This window comes from Microtus pennsylvanicus, chromosome 16, assembly GCF_037038515.1.
Source record: "Microtus pennsylvanicus isolate mMicPen1 chromosome 16, mMicPen1.hap1, whole genome shotgun sequence".
Classification (NCBI taxonomy): Eukaryota; Metazoa; Chordata; class Mammalia; order Rodentia; family Cricetidae; genus Microtus; species Microtus pennsylvanicus.
In genome coordinates, this window is record NC_134594.1 from 13,376,351 (window position 1) to 13,393,006 (window position 16,656).

A 16,656-nucleotide genomic window follows, 5' to 3' on the forward strand; every position below is an offset into this window, starting at 1 on the left:
AGGTTTCTTTTTGTTGTTGCTGTTGTGTTTCTGTTTTTCAGTATAGTCTATGTTGCCTAGACTAGTATTAATATCCTGGGCTTTTAAAAGATTCTCTTGTTTCAGCCTCCTGAATATCTAGGACCCTAGGTTTAGATTTCTTTCGCAAAGAAAAGTATATGGGGTCCAGCAAGCAAAGGCATTTGCTATCTTGCTGCAAGCCTGATGGATGACCTGGGCTGAGATCCTAAGCAGAAGGCTACTTTGAGCAGTAGCCACAGATCAAGGGTTTATGTAAAAGTGTAGCCTGTTAAGCCTGATGAATGAAAAAGTTTTGTGTTTAAAGTTCTAGTAAGCCTATATTGTGGTTCCACAGAATCAATACATATTTAAGTTGTTGTCTTTTTTTTTTTTTGATATAGGATGAAGGAGTTGAATCTGATGATTTGAAAAAAGATCTACCTCTAATGCCACCACCTCCAGATTCATGTAGCATGAAATTAACTATTAAAGAAATTTGGTTTAGTTTTGCAGCTCCCACCAATGTGAGATCTCTTACACATGCATTTTCTAGGTAAAAAATTTCAAAATGTAGTTTTGTCCATTGACAGTTTGTCCTTATTTTAGACAGCATGATATTCTGTTTCATGTACTTACTGAAATAATTTCTGACATGTCTGATACTCTGTGGGTGCCAAAATGGCTACTGTTCCTATCTTTCTCCTTGGATACTTTCTTTAGACATTGTATGTTCTCTACTTAGCCCAATTTCTTTCCTAGTATTTTAGCTGTATTTACTTGTCTTGCTGTCTGAAAACTTTTCTTTTATTCTTCATTTCAGACATGTTTGCCCTTTCCAAGTGTCCATTTCTTACTTATAAATTCATAACTTGTTATTGACTAAAAAGAAAAATATTGCCTGAGTAAAATAATAGTAAATGCATAAGATATATATGATTGTTTGAAAATTTGTTAAAGTTTGATCTTATAATTTTTTTTTTATTTTAAAAGGCAGCTGAATCTTTTAAGTACTGCAACCCCAGCTGTTGGTGCATGGCTTGTTCCCATTGATCAACTCAAGTCATCTTTAAACAAATTAGAGACTGAGGGAACCTTGAGAATTTGTGCTGTTATGGGATGCATAATGACAGAAGCATTAGAGGTGTGTCTTTTAGTCATATAAGGTATCAGACATGCTTGATTACTGAAAATGATTCACTTCCATAATAGTGGAAGGTACCAGGTCTACCGGTTATTATTTACTAGATATCTTTGATTTTAGGATCTCTTATAATTCTAAGTCTTTTGTTTTTGTTTGGTTTTCAGAATAAAAGTGTGCATTTCCCTTTAAGAAGTAAATACAATAGACTTACAAAAGTTGCTCGCTTTCTCCAAGAAAATCCTTCATGTTTACTATGTAATATTTTACACCACTACCTCCACCAAGCAAATTACTCCATCATTGATGATGCCACAATGGTTAGTATTTTAAATTTTTTGTTTGTTGACATAGGGTTTCTTTGTGTAGATCCTGAAACTTGCTTTATAGACCAGGCTGGCTGCAAACTCTCAGAGATCCACCTCTCTCTGCCTCCTGAGTGTTGGGATTAAAGGCATGTGCCACCGCACCTGATTGGTAAGTACTAGCTTTAAGGAAACTGTTATTCTGTAGCAATAGTACTGATGGACAGGTTGAGACATTTGGTTAGAAATGCAATCTGTGCTCTGATTGACCCTCTCAGAGTGACCTATATAAAGGTGTTAGTAGAAGCTGTCAAGATGGATAAGATTTCTCAGCTTGATAGATTATGAGAAATGGTCAAAATTGGAATTCTGAAAAACTTTAAGAAGGTTAGAGGGGTTGGATGAGCTAGGCGGAGTATAAGAAGGGATAGAAGATAGAAGAACTGAGACAAGTGTATCTTGAAAGCTGAAAGCATAAGTTTCAAGCCAGGAAATAATCCGTAGAGTCATAATGGTTTAATAAAGTAAAGGGTGCTTAATCATAGAGGGGAGACTATATAATTGAACAACTCATCCTCACCCTTAGAAAAGCAAATGGCAAATTGGGATTGGGATTTTAGAAGTTTGAGAGCATTGCTTGTCTCCTCTAGGCTTCTGGGTAGTAGAGCATGTGCAACAATATTTAGCCAAATTAGACACCTATGTATCAGTACTGTTCATGGCCAGCCATACCTTTCACAAGGCTTGTAAAGAATCTATGGTAAGTGATAGGTTTTAAAAAGATGTTTATATCTAAGCCTGAAATAGCACTTTCTCCTTTCTAGGAATTAAAGACAAAGTTGTACATTGTAAGCCTGGCATGCCTAGCCTAATTGTGGTCAGAGAAACTAGAACTGAGAGTCTTGAGGCATTAACTCGGAAGGGATGCTTTACAAAATGGGAAAGGAAGAGGTGCAGATGGCACTGTACCTGGACAGGAAGGAGAAGGCCTGATGTTCTCAGAAAGTGGGTGTGAGGTTCTTTGGCCATCTATGTCAGTATGAGAAATTGCAGAAAATTAGAGTTGAGAAGAATTTACAGTTTTCTTTTTAGGCTACAGCAAAAATAGGAAAGAAGCTGAAGTTTCTTGTAGCCATCTTTGTTGTTAACTTTCAAGATAGTTACAAATCCATTTAATTTGTAGCAATTCATTTTAACATTTAAATAGTAGAGATACCTGATAGATTGTAATCTTGCAGTGAATAATTTTATTTCTTTTTATCTTAGTGAATCATCTAAATAGTTGAGAATAAATTTTGAGTCTTCATTTGGGCCAAAATAATAAAGTCTATTAAATGGTTCTTTAAACAAAACAACAACTTTGTCTCCAGTGTTTAGTGTCATATTCACCTGAAGCAGTCATAGTGCCTTATATATATGCAATGCTGTGTTTAGAGTTTGGGTTCTGTATCAGTCTATTTTTTATTACTTTAATCAGATACATGAGACTGGTAATTTATGAACAAAGGATCAATGTGGCTCTGGTGAGGATGATAGTCCCTTAACATTGGCTTCATGGTGTGTGTGTGTGTGTGTGTGTGTGTGTGTGTGTGTGTGTATGTATGTGTGAGTGTGAGAGAGAGGGGGAGGAGAGAGAGAGAGAGAGAGAGAGAGAGAGAGAGAGAGAGAGAGAGAGAGAGAGAGATCATCAGGATATCAAGACCGTCTGCCAAGTCAGGAAGCCAGAAGCTGATGAAATGGTGGCCTTGCTCTTTAATAACAGCCTGTGTACAGACTTTCCAGGTCTCACCAAAACTGCTGTAATGAATTCTGATGCCACTGTCATCAGCGATGCCACTAGATACCCTCTTAAAGATTTTGCACCTTTCCAAATACATTGCTACACTGAAACCCAAACTTTTGAACCCCATAAACACTCAAGGGACATTCTCAATGTATGCGTAGCTGTAGAAGGTTTTATTATCAACTTGAAATACTGAGTATTGTTGAACAAATTATCTAAATTCTAAATTTTAGTTTCTTCTCTAAGTGGGTATTTTGAGATTTTTCTTTGTTATTGCAGAGTGATGGGCTTCCTGCATTGGTAACCTTAAAGAAAGGATTAGTTGCTTTGGCACGGCAGTGGATGAAGTTCATTGTGGTGACACCTGCCTTTAAAGTAGTTAACTTACACCGACCAGCTCAGCCACTGAAACCTCCAGCTGCTATGGACCAGGAACATGAAGATGGACTTGGCCTGGATAATGGAGGTGGTCTTCAAAGTGATACCAGTGCTGATGGTGCAGAATTTGAGTTTGATGCAGGTAAATTTAGAAGTCGGTTTTTGGGGGAAGTGGGGCATATTGGGTATGTGCATCTTAGAGGAATAGCTTCATATGGATAATGTGCCTCTTTAAAGATACCAATCAAGACCTTTTTCCTATAGCTATTAGCAAATTATTAATAGAAGCAAATCCTAGCTGTACATAGTTGGTCACATGGTATTAATTTTAATAATTTTTGTCTCAAATTTGAAAATGCTGTGGGTTTAACTAGGCAGTTTTATAAACCCACATTCACAATAACTTTGGAATCTTTTCATTGAACAAGTTTTATGATTTGGGCTTGTGAGATACAGTATACTGATGATCCATACAGTAGAGACAGCTTTTATAGCAAACTCATAAAGACCTGTCTTTTAACATTGTATCTGTCCCCTCTGATTTTAACCAAGTTGTATCTACTACCTGTTACATATAATTGCTCTTTAAGTAAATTTGGAAGCCTGAGCTGAGCATGCAGTTATGTAAATAAAATGTGTTGCATCTGAACAAGGTGGATGCTTTTGAAATGTATGTTTGTATTTTAACTTTTTGCCAAAGGTTAATTTTTTATTATGATGATAGATTGTCTTACACTGTTTTGACAAAGAATTAAAAGTAGGGGAAAGGGTAGTCCCAAAATTAGCGCTTTAATATAGCTTAATTTAGAAAAATTTACTTTTAATAAATCCATTATTAAAAGTAGCCTAAATTTTATTGCTTATTACCCAGAATTTATTAAGCACAGAACTTGAATTAGGCTTTCCCTCTCTAGTTACTCCTGGTACCTATATTCATTTGTGCCGCTCTGGATATTCTTGAGAGTAGTTGAGTTGGGTATTGGTCAACTAAATCAGTGGATAGCGTAAACTCAGATTAAAGTTGGAGAGTAAGGAAACAAGAATAAACAAATTTAAAAATTTATATTTTTCAGCTTATAAATATGGATCGTAATTATACAGATCAGGATGTTGGTTGATTTTTTTTTCAAAAGTGTGTGGTCACATATATATATACTCTTATTTAATCATTTTAGCCACAATTAGTGAACACACAATGCTTCTAGAAGGAACAGCTAACCGGCCACCACCTGGGAGCTCTGGACCTGTCACTGGAGCAGAAATAATGAGGAAACTTTCTAAAACTCATACCCATAGTGACTCTGCATTAAAAATAAAGGTACAGTATTGCTGGTTTTGATATTAGTTTAAAACTTACATCAAAAACTTGATTTTTTGATTTCAATATTAAATATATTAGATGCCTACTCTAAATATTCCATTAGTGTATGTTGGAATTAATTTGGCTAATAACTTTTTTTTAAATGCATATACTGCTTCTCCTGCATGTATACTTCTGTGCCAAAAGAGGGTACCAGATCTCATGACAGATGTTGTGAGCCATTACATGGTTGCTGGGAATTGAACTCAGGACCTCTGGAAGAGCTGCCAGTGTTCTTAGGCTCCGAGCCCTATCTCCAGCCCCGTTGGATAATAACTTTTAATGTATATATTTTTATGAAAATTGTATCATCAATATTTAATACTTAAAGACTACTATACCTTTGTGTTCTTTTATCTTATTGAATATTATATGCAATAAAATTCAATATTAAAAATGTTGATAATCTAGTCATTTCAGTTTTAGTGAGAAGCCTTTTAGGCTGTATATTATTGATTGCAAACCTTACGTTGGGTTTTTACAAATTATGATCTTAATGTACACTCCATTGTTTTAGCAAGTTTAAAGAATGTTTGATAAAAGGAACAATATAACCAGGTGAGTAGACCAGCATATGGAGCAATACCTTTATTTTAATCCTGCTCTGCAATTTGAAAAATTACTGACTGAATTGTGCATCTTTATTTGTAAGGTAGGGATTTTGACAGCGACCTCCTTTGAAGCATTATGGTGAAAAATAACTGAGTTAAGACATGATAAGTGTATCTGATATTTTATATTGTTATGGTTTTTTTGGTTGTTAGTGTGCTTTTCTAAGAACTGAAAATGCTAGTTAATAAGTTTACTTTTACTCAAAGTCTGCACATAGATTTATAATGACAAAATAGTTTTGACATTAAAATATTAAATTTCTAAATAAAAATTATAAAAATACGTATAAAAAGGGCTTTCAAATAAACAACAGCAGAAGTTTTTCCTAATCACTAAGAAAAAGACAAGATACTAAAATGAAAAGTTAAAAAATGGGTAAAGGCATAAAATATGTCACAAATATATATATATATATACATATGAAGATATATTTTCTTATAAAAAGTATAAAACAAAATGACATTTTGTTTATAAGATTATAATACTAAAACTTTTAATTTATATGTGAAAATATAAGAATACAGTCATTCTCATGCAATATTAGAATATTATTTATATGACAAACCTTGTTCTGGGGACAGTATGGCAGTTATATGTGAAAAGTTAACATCTTTCCATGTCAATGACTATTCATTTTAAAAGTGACCATAATTGATCAGACAGATCCTACAGCTTTCTCTTGGCAACACTAAATGGGAATATAATAGATATGACATAAAAGAATTCAACATAAGAGGGCTAATAAAATTTGCCTACCACAAAGCCTTTCCATAAAGGGGGTAGGTCTTTGTGCAGCTGTAGATGTCACTGAAGTTAAATGGATTGATAACAATATAGTTGTGAGTATATGTGTGTGTGTGTGTGTGTGTGTGTGTGTGTGTGTGAGAGAGAGAGAGAGAGAGAGAGAGAGAGAGAGAGAGAGAGAGAGAGACTTTTCTATTGCTGTAGATGTAGAAACATCAAGGTAACTTTTAAAATAAAGCATTTGAATGGGAACTTAACAGTTTCAAAGGATTAGAATTCATGACCATCATTGTGGGATGCATGGGAGCAGGCAGGTAAGCAGGCATGGCAATGGGGCAGTAGCTGAGAGCTTACACGTTAAGACAGCCATGAGGCAGAAAGAAAGAGAGAGCTTACTGGGAAAACCACCCCCAACACACCTTCTCCAACAAGGCCACATCTGCTAGTCCTTCCCAAACAGTCACACAAGCTCTAGAACAAGCATTAAAAAATGTGAGCCTATGGGGGCTATTCTTATTCAAACCACCACAGTGTGTGTTTTTTATAACACATCAATAATATATTATTGGCTTACATATTTACCAGCATTTTATTTCCTGTATTCTGTTTGAGATGCTGTTCTTTGGCTCTTGTTCAGCTGTAGAAACTGATTAATAATTCATTGTTAAAATGCTTAAAGGGATAAACTTGAATATGATTTGTAGTCCTTAATATTGTACTACAGTTATAAAAAATGCGTTTGTACATTTGAGACTCAATAATTGTAGTAAATACAACCACTGTATTAAAGGGTAGGATAGCAGTAGCAACAGTCATAGATGTTGTAATTATCAGGAGTCATTTTACATATGCAAAAAAAATCATGTGTTTATTTTGTAGGGAATTCATCCATATCATTCTCTGAGTTACACCAGTGGAGACACTGCGACGGATTCTCCAGTGCATGTTGGACGTGCTGGGATGCCAGTAAAGGAGAGTCCAAGGAAGGAGAGCCTTCTCAGCTATCTGACTGGAAGCTTCCCAAGCCTGCACAACCTTCTGGAAGGCACTCCTCAGAGAAGTAGTGCAGCTGTGAAAAGTAGCTCCCTAACAAGAACAGGTATCTAGCTCCTGTGGATCCAGGTCATTCCTCTGCACTTTACACACAGGTGTACTCACATGTGTGCACACACACACACAATTAAAAATAAAATAATTCTTTCCAGTTTTTTGGTTGCATCACTAATACTTTTACTATACTTTCTTTTTGAGAAAATATTTTAGAAGAAAATTGTAACTTTATCTTCATACCTTTCATTTTTTTGTTTTCAAATAAGTACTGACTAATGCTAACCTACACATGCTGAGACTACGGAATATAGAATCATCTCCCTATTAGAGTAAAAATGAGTTCTGTACTAATGTCTTAGAATCCACCTCCTGAAGTGAGAATTGAAAAATACTGGGAAGAGATGCTCAGTAGTTAAGAGCACTAGCTGCTCCTGCTAAGACCTGGGTTTAGTTCCCAGCATCCACATGGCTGCTGACAACTGTCTTAACTCCAGCTCCAGTGAATCCTGATGCCCTCCCTCTTCTGGTTCCCACAGGCACTGCATACACTTTGTATACAGAAACAAGCAAAGCACCTATATACATAAATAAAAGTAAAGGAAATCTTTAAAAAAAAATTGGTAAAGGCATTTTCATCTGACTTTCGGAAAGTATATAAGTAACATTTTTCTGTGTTACAGTATATAGTAATTTTATTCCCAGTAAACTTTGTTTTTAGGAAATACAGTGGCCACTGACATGTTGTCTGAACATCCTTTGTTATCTGAGCCATCATCTGTGAGTTTTTATAATTGGATGTCAAATGCTGTGGGTAATCGTGGAAGCGTGGTACAAGAATCTCCCATTACAAAGTCAGGACATAACAGTCTTCCAACAGGTATTAAAATTGTCTTTTTAAAAAAATCTTAACTGTCTTAAGTAGCACAAACAGTTATAGCAAATTCTTGTTTCCCAGAGTATAATTAAGTTGTCAGATGTTTAAGTAATATTTGTTTGAAATTGTACTCATTAAGAAAATGATCAATCAAACTATCACTTATTGATCTTGCTGTATCTAATACAAGATTTAAAGAGTTTAAAACTTACATTTAGTGTGGTTGGTTAAACATTCATAACACCAAAGGAGGCAGGATAAAAAACATAAAGTGTAGTTACAACATGATGTACCTACAGTAGAAAATACTTTGAATTTGTTTAGCTCTCTCTGAGATATCGTGACTATTAATTTATGTACTCTTTATAGTTACTTAACAAATATGTAATCAGATCTATGGGAACAGTAAAGTAAGATTTCTTTGCCCAACGAGAGAGATAAATGAAGGCCATTTTTTAATTTTAAAATAATATGCATGTATAGGAAGAAAACAGGCAGGATGTTCCCCCAAGTAAGTGGTGGCTATATCCAGTGTAAGAATATTAGCCTTCCTTTTTCAATATTCAAAGGTTTTCCAAGTTAGTAAATACTGAAGAATATTGGTATTGATTACTCAAGGCTGCTAAAATGAATTTTTCAAACAGCTATCTGAACCATGTGAATTCTTTCCATATAGAAATTACTAAAATGTGAGTGCCTACTCAGCTCTTTCTTGTTGGTGTGGCTCACCTCCATCTTGAAGTGATATGATAGCCACATCCTAGGTCTCTGCATTGACTCTTGGCTGAAGAAGATAGAAAGATGGCACCCTGCAGTTCTTGGCATTTCTTTTGGTTCTCATTTCACCATTGTTCTAAGTGGCTATAGTTTAAATTACAGGAGAACTAGGATGGAACAGATTCTCTTTCTTAAGGGTCCTTTGTCTTAGAAATGATACAGAAAGTGCCCAGAGAAGCCATAGCTTATTTGTTTTTTTACATCCCCCGGAAAACTGGATGTGAGACTATTAACAATGCTTTTTGCCTGCTGCATCAGCTTTTCAGAGATTTTTCCAGTTGTAAAATCCTACATTTTGGACTGACTGGCTTGAGTACCTGTATAAAGATCACTAGTATTTTCTGAATATTTGTTTTAAATTTTTAAGATAAATTACATCTATAAGATTTTACTATTACATATTATCATTTTTTCTTTATCAAGTAGTCTGATAAGGGCACTACAACATAGGTTGTCTTTAAATTTGACTTGTTATGCCCTTTTATGGTTTACAAATGAGTTGCATTTTACTTACTCTTGAAATATTACTGTTAGGAGTTGCACCCAATCTTCCTACGATACCATCAGCCTCAGATTTCAACACCGTCCTGTCTAGTGATCAGAATACTCTGGATGGGACACATTCTCAGCACAGTACTAGTCAAGATGATGTGGCAGGCGTGGAAGAAGCAAACCAAGGCTTTCCTGCTGTTCAACTTGCTGATGCACAGGTGAGCTTGCTTGCTTGTTGTACTTGATACTGATATCTCCTTCAGCAGGGCTTACAGGAGGAACCATTAAGTAGTAGGTACTTGAAGTTCAAATGAACTCTATTCTGTTCCTGTAGTAAAAGCGTTCTTGCAGGGGAGGAACAGCCTTTAAAAAGTACATTGATTAGTTATGAATGCAAATTAACCAATAGTTTATCAAATTGAAAGTCTGATTATAATGTTTTATTATGTGTAAAAATTTTACAGTAACATGACTAGAAAGTTAAATTTTATCATATCCCACAGTTTTTCATATAAATCTCAGACTTTATTAAGTGAGCAATTTTGAGACAGTGGATTTAGAATAGAGAAATAAAGTAATTAAACACATGGAGATATATGAGTAACAAGTAGTATAAATCAATAAGGGTCAAAAGTAGAGGTGAAAGGTAAACTGTTAAAGTCATTCATACCAGTGATGATGAAACACTAGAAAATTTGTGGCTTTGCAAAAGTATAGACTGAATTAAAAATACACAAAGTGAACAGACAAAAAGGAAAGGACATGACTGCTAAGCATGGTGGAGGAACAAGTTTATAAAATGGAGAGCAGAGACAGTCAGGAATGTCTGGTTGTGTTCAAAGTGGACATGACCAAGCTGAGCTGGTCTATGTGGGGAGAAGAGCAGGGGGAGGAAGAGGAGAGAGAAGGGAGCCAGGTGCAGAGTCAAGAGGGCAAAAGAATAAAAAGCCAGTAACCAAAATGGCTGGTTATATAGGGAGGAGCCTCTGGAGGAAGGGAAGACCAGTCCCCTGAGCTGGAGAGTTGGGATGGGCATAGAGAAAGGGGTATGCCCATCTCCCCTTACCCCCATCCCACCCCACCCCCCAGTTCCCAATTTTTTGCCCAGCAATCTTGTCTACTTCCCATACCGGAGATAGAGACAGAGACCCACACTGGAGCATCGGACTGAGCTCCCAAGGTCCCAATGAAGAGCAGAAGGAGGGAGAACATGAGCAAGGAAGTCGGGACCACGAGGGGTGCACCCACCCACTGAGACAGTGGGGCTGATCTATTGGGAGCTGGACTGTGACTGAAAAAGCATGGGATAAAACCGGACTCTTTGAACATGGCGGACAATGATGGCTGATGAGAAGCCAAAGACAATGGCACTGGGTTTTGATCCTACTTCATGTTCTGGCTTTGTGGGAGCCTAGCCAGTATGGATGTTCACCTTCCTAGACCTGGATGGAGGGGGAAGACCTTGGACTTTCCACAGGGCAGGGAACCCTGACTGCTCTTTGGACTGGAGAGGGAGGGGAAGAGGAGTTGGGGGAGGAGGAGAAGAGAGGGAGGAGGGGGAGGGAAATGGGAGGCTGGGAGGAGGCGGGAATTTCTTTTTTTTTTCTTTCAAAAAAAATAATATTGAAATTTAAAAAAAAAGCAGAGAAAGGGGTATGCCAATTCTACCCTGTAACAGTTGGGGTGCTGGGAGATATTGGGAGAAACTGGCTGCCATATACACTTTGATATATTAAAGAGGCATCTCAGCCATTTGTCACATGGCTGACACTTAACATAGATAAATAGTGTGAACTTGTTTGGAATATCTTTAAGTTTGAGTAGAAGGCAGATTGGAGAGTGGGACATAACGTTTAAGAACTGTCCAACTGAAAGAGGCTTGAATATAAATATGTACTTAAAAGAAGTTCAGGACACACACAAAAGAAAGAAGGGCTGGGGCATAATGACATTTGTACAGAATTGAGAAATAGTTGATGTTTAAAGCCAATTGCAGAGATCTTTTAAACATACGGATTTTTATTCTAAAATTTTTGGGAAAGCTGGAAGTTTGTAAATTATTAGCTTCCCCCTTTTTTCTATGTCACATATACCAGATTTACTTATTTTATGTGTTGGAGTAGTTTTTAGGACTTCTCTTTCTTGCTCTCTTTTTAATGAGAGTGTAGGAAAATCTTTTTGGCTTCTGTTTCAAGTTCGTTGTGCTTATTAGTATTTGAATCCACTGAGAAACACAAAGACGTATACTCAGTTCAAATTTAGATTCAGTGAATTTATTCTTACTGCTAACAGAAAGACTGTAGCCTTAAAGACAAAGGGCGTGATTAAGGTGGTTTTAGAGGCAAACATCAGAAAGGCATGTATGACAAGTATTCATGGAATTGAATCCACCGATGGGCAGTTAATATAGAGTATTATGGTACTCTACTATTAGAGAAATGTATTTGCTTCTGTGACATTACGTTAGCTGGAGATTGGACCAGAGTAGTACACTTCTGTACGCATTTAGAGAAGGAATCTTTAAAATATAAAATACTGTATTTGATAAAATACATTAAGTGTCTTACTTTCCATCCATTATTTCTTTCTTTCCTGGTATATAGTAATAAAAGACCATTTCATCCCTTTCCCATAGCAATCAGCAGATTTTACAGAAGTAAAAGCAGCTGTAAAATCTCACAGTTCCATTCCTCTCTCACCTGCAGGCCCCTAGGATTTCCCAGGTATTCTAGAGTCGAAGGTCAAAGGCCCTTAAGGAATTTCTGGCTCCCTATTAAGCTTCTTTGGCCATTACAGGGAACCTATATAAATTATTATTCAGGTCTAAGCACTCTAATAAATGGGATAGAGCAGTTCATTTCTGAGCAAGCAAAAAAAAAAAACCATTACCATTAGATTAGGACAAGTTGTCAGACTCAACAAGAGATCAATAGGTTATAGATGAGGTTAAGAAATCAGGATATAACAAATAGTGTGAAGTTAATTAGTACGGCCTTGTGGAAACAATGGTGGATCCTCAAACAACCCCAAAATGCTGTATGCTTCAGCACTCCCACTGCTGACATACATTAAAAATTTCTCCCCATGTGCCAGACTAAAGTAAAATTGTTTGAATATTTTTCATACTAGGCTTTCACATCTTCACAAGAATGGCATGTAGTCTTAAGTACAAAGAACCTAGGACATCTGGAGATCTCAACTTGAGTCTCACAGCATAAACTTGCCTTCTTTAGTTTGTTTTGATAGAACATTTTAAGCTTCGAGACAAAAATCACTAAAGGATAAGGTGCCATGAATTACAAGGAGCTGGGAAACCACTGTATAGCATTCAGACATAGGATATGGAGAAGGAAAAAGAAATAAACACCAGAGAGTTGATAATTAAAGTATTATGGTACTCTTGTTAGACACATTTGCTTCTGTGACATTAAGTTAGCTGGAAATTTCATGTGAGTTATGCACTTCTGTAAGCATTTAGAGAAGGAATCTTTAAAATATGTGTTCTAAAACATGCTAAGTGGCTGATATAGCCAAGTGATAGCATTTAAAAATGGGATAAGTGTTCATAATACAACATGTAAACTGTTTTTATATTATTGCAAGAAGTGGTGAACTATTAGTGAACCGTATATATTGGTTTTTAGTTGTTTTGGTTTTGTTTCCACTCCTGGAACTTGAACTCATCTAGGCAAGTGCTCTATTACTGAGCTGTAGCCCCATCCCCTTTTAAAATGTTATTTTGAGATAAGGTCTCATTAAGTTGCCCAGGCTGGCCTTGAACTCACTCCATAGCCCAGCAGGCTTTGAATTCACATTCCTTTTGACTGTCTTCTCTATTAGCTGTGCTAATGGACTCGAGCCACAAGGCCTGGTACTAGTTTTGTTTTGTTTTAATAGAAGTACACTGGGTATTCATAGACTTTTTAAAAAGCGTGAATGACTGTAAATTATTTAAATCTTAGGGAAGATATAGCTAATCTTTGCTTTCATCAAAGCAATTATGATGTCTTTGGTTTCATTTCATTCTGTGGTAATAGATACTATGTGCTGGACTAAGAACAGAAGTAAACAATGAACAATTAATTATGTTAATATGGTTGTTTGATTTCTTCTAGGTTGTTTTTAAACCTCTTCTGAGTCATATTGGGATCCAGTCACAGGACACAATGCCACTCTGTTACCGGATGTACTTTGGAGAACATCTTTCATTTTCAGGAACTTTGGACTGCCTCAGAGCAGATATTGTAGATTCAGACACAGCTAAAGACAGGAAAGGCAAAAGAACAAGAAGGTGACATGATAGTGTATAAAAATTTAACCAAGAGTTATAATTAATTTTAATAACAATGATAAGATAATTTCTAATTAATAAATGTAATAACCATATTTTGTTATAATTTGTTGATTTTATTAATGGATCAAGCAGCCTATTTTAGGCATATTTTGAAGCATATACATGAGGTATTCTAAGGTATATCTATTGATAAATGCACTCAGCGTTTATATGCTTAGCTTCAATAGTGGAGTTCTTATGGCTCTTTGGTTTTAATCTTTGCACTTAACAGTTTATTTCTAACTTACCTTTTGAGTCAACTTTTAGCAGATTTGTGTAGTCATGGATATATTTATGTATGTATGCATGTGTCTGTATGATTGTGTGCACATGTGTATGTATGAAGGTGGAGTATACACATGCAGAGAGACCAGAAGAAGTGTCAGGTAGTCTCTAACATTTTCTACCTGTTCATTTGAGACAGAGTCTCTCCCTCACCTGAGATTAATATTTGTTAGTTAGACTGGAAGTTAGCAAGTGTGAGAAATTGTCCTACTTCCTTAACCCTTAGATCTGGGCTTACAGGTTTTCATGGGATACTTGGCTTGTTGAATGAGTGCTGAGGCCAATGCCAGTCCTCATGATTGCAGAGCAGACACTCTTAGTCACTGAGCCACCTCTCCAGCCCCTCAGACAGTATTAGGGCTAGAGTAAAATTCATATTGATAGCATGGCCATCGGAAACAAATGCACATATGTGCACTGAAGATAGGAGCTGTTACTGCCGTTCTGTGTTTTCATGAGTAGTTCTTCCGGTTCCTTACTGCTTGAGTAGGCAGTTTTGTATCTATTAATAGGTTTGATTGTTCTTTTCAGAAGTTGGAATTTTACTTTAGGTATATTCTTATACCTTGTTAAACTACAAAGAGCACCTTAATATGTTACAAAAACATTATCAGAAATGCCACCTTTGACCATATTTCTATTCCTTATCTCACCTTACTGCTTTTGTTCTAAATGACTGCTTCAGCATGTACCCAGAATTCTTTTCTCCTTTTCTCAACTCTTCTTCCTTTTTGTTATCATTATTTTTCAGGTTTTATTGGTTTGTTTATTTTTTCTCAGAGATTTGTTATTGTCCCCACTCCAGTCTTGGATTATTTCATATCTTTTTAGTCTTCTGTTTGTTCTAGTTCTCAATATAATGTTTCCTTCTATAGCCACATGTAGAACATTGATAGTCAGCAACTTGTGAGTGCCTGTATTTGTACATATTATACTATAGTGTGCCATACATTTTATTAATAAATGCTATTACTCAGTAAGGAATTACATGTTCTAGTTATAAACTTAAATTAGTTTCTGATTTTTTAAAATATGAATATAGTCTCTCTTTAATTTGCTCTGTGTGGCAGTATACTCACAGTGCATATGAAAAAGAGAGGAAATGATGCTTTACTTGAGACTTGTTATTGTTGATAGAAGTTGAGTAGTTTTTAAAAATAAAATGTTTAAAGTGATCACAATTCTTTCATAGAAGTTTTTAGTTAAGTGAAGGGTTTAAAATAATTTTTGTGTCAGATTTTAGGAATTTTTAGTGTGGTTTTGTTTTTAATTTTCATTTCCATTTGAAACTTGTCAGACCAAGCTATGAGGACCTTCTAATAGCAAATAAAATTATAATGAGTTGAAAATTTAGTTAATCATTTAATATGAGGGCCTGCTTCTGATCTCTTATTAACTCTAAGTTTCTATAGTGTTGGGTATACTGTTGGATTATTATTTTATTGAAACTTTTTAAATTGAAAATGAATGATATTGACTTCTTAGTCAATATCATTTTCTTGTTACTTTTAATGTAAAAGTAACAAGAAAAACTAAAGTTCGTCTGCTAATTCCTGAAAAGACTAGACTAGCGCAAACACAAATGTATTGAATCTCTTACTTAATGGTACGTTTCGCCTTCTAGGTTATTATGTTTATAAAATCATAAGAATATGCTTTACTGTTCTTGAAAAAAGGAAGCAACAGCTTTTTTTTTTCTTTTGAACATTTTAGGCAAGGCCATGTGAATCTTCCTCCGCTTGAGTTCAAACCAGCATTAATGTTGGAAACCTTCAGCATCAGTGCTGTTGTGATGGAAAAGTCAGTGTGTACTCCTCAGAACCCTACCAGTGCTCTTTCCTTTCATGATCTCAATAAGCGCTATTACAACACCTTCCACTGCAACTTTACTATTTCCTGCCAGTCAATAAGTCAACATGTGGATATGGCTCTGGTTCGTCTTATCCATCAGTTCAGTACAATGATAGATGACATCAAAGCAACTCAGACCGACATTAAACTTAGTAGATACACAGCTGGATCAGCTTCTCCTACACCTACCTTCAAAACCAGAAAACACCGGGATTTCCGTTCATCTGACTTCAGCCGTAGTTCTAGAGGAAGTCTCAATGGTGGGAACAGAGTAAATAATGCTAAGAACAAACGGGTTAACAATGAGAACAACAAAAAAGAATCCCGAAACAAAAATTCACTAGGAAGGTCTGAAAGAAGAACTTCAAAAGTATCTAGGAAAGGTTCGAAAGATGTAGTGGATCACATGACCATCCATATGGATGACTCAGATTCTATTACAGTGTCAGAACAAAGTGAGCCTTCAGCTGAGTGCTGGCAGAATATGTATAAATTGCTTAACTTCTACTCACTTATCTCAGATCCAACAGGAATATTGGAAAAATCATCAGAAACATTTGGACCAGCAGGTAATAGGCATTTTTATGATTTTTAAAATTTCTGTTTAGGAATGCTAAAGAGATGGTAGGTTGCTCACCATATTAATGGTAATAAATTATTGAAATATAGAGAAA

At 35.8% G+C, this 16,656-nt stretch overlaps 1 protein-coding gene across 10 annotated transcripts in view; it reads left to right on the forward strand.

Annotated features, from left to right (window-relative positions):
* The window catches only part of Bltp1 (bridge-like lipid transfer protein family member 1), a 173,935-nt gene that overhangs the window by 83,581 nt on the left and 73,698 nt on the right, over nucleotides 1-16,656 (forward strand). For all 10 annotated transcript variants that reach the window (XM_075950555.1, XM_075950545.1, XM_075950552.1 and 7 more), the window contains 10 exons: nucleotides 402-553; nucleotides 991-1,141; nucleotides 1,306-1,458; nucleotides 3,506-3,746; nucleotides 4,780-4,922; nucleotides 7,200-7,419; nucleotides 8,089-8,247; nucleotides 9,556-9,731; nucleotides 13,629-13,804; nucleotides 15,845-16,551. In XM_075950555.1, coding sequence (XP_075806670.1) covers nucleotides 402-553; nucleotides 991-1,141; nucleotides 1,306-1,458; nucleotides 3,506-3,746; nucleotides 4,780-4,922; nucleotides 7,200-7,419; nucleotides 8,089-8,247; nucleotides 9,556-9,731; nucleotides 13,629-13,804; nucleotides 15,845-16,551 — 2,278 coding nt within the window. The remainder of the gene's footprint in view (nucleotides 1-401; nucleotides 554-990; nucleotides 1,142-1,305; nucleotides 1,459-3,505; nucleotides 3,747-4,779; nucleotides 4,923-7,199; nucleotides 7,420-8,088; nucleotides 8,248-9,555; nucleotides 9,732-13,628; nucleotides 13,805-15,844; nucleotides 16,552-16,656) is intronic.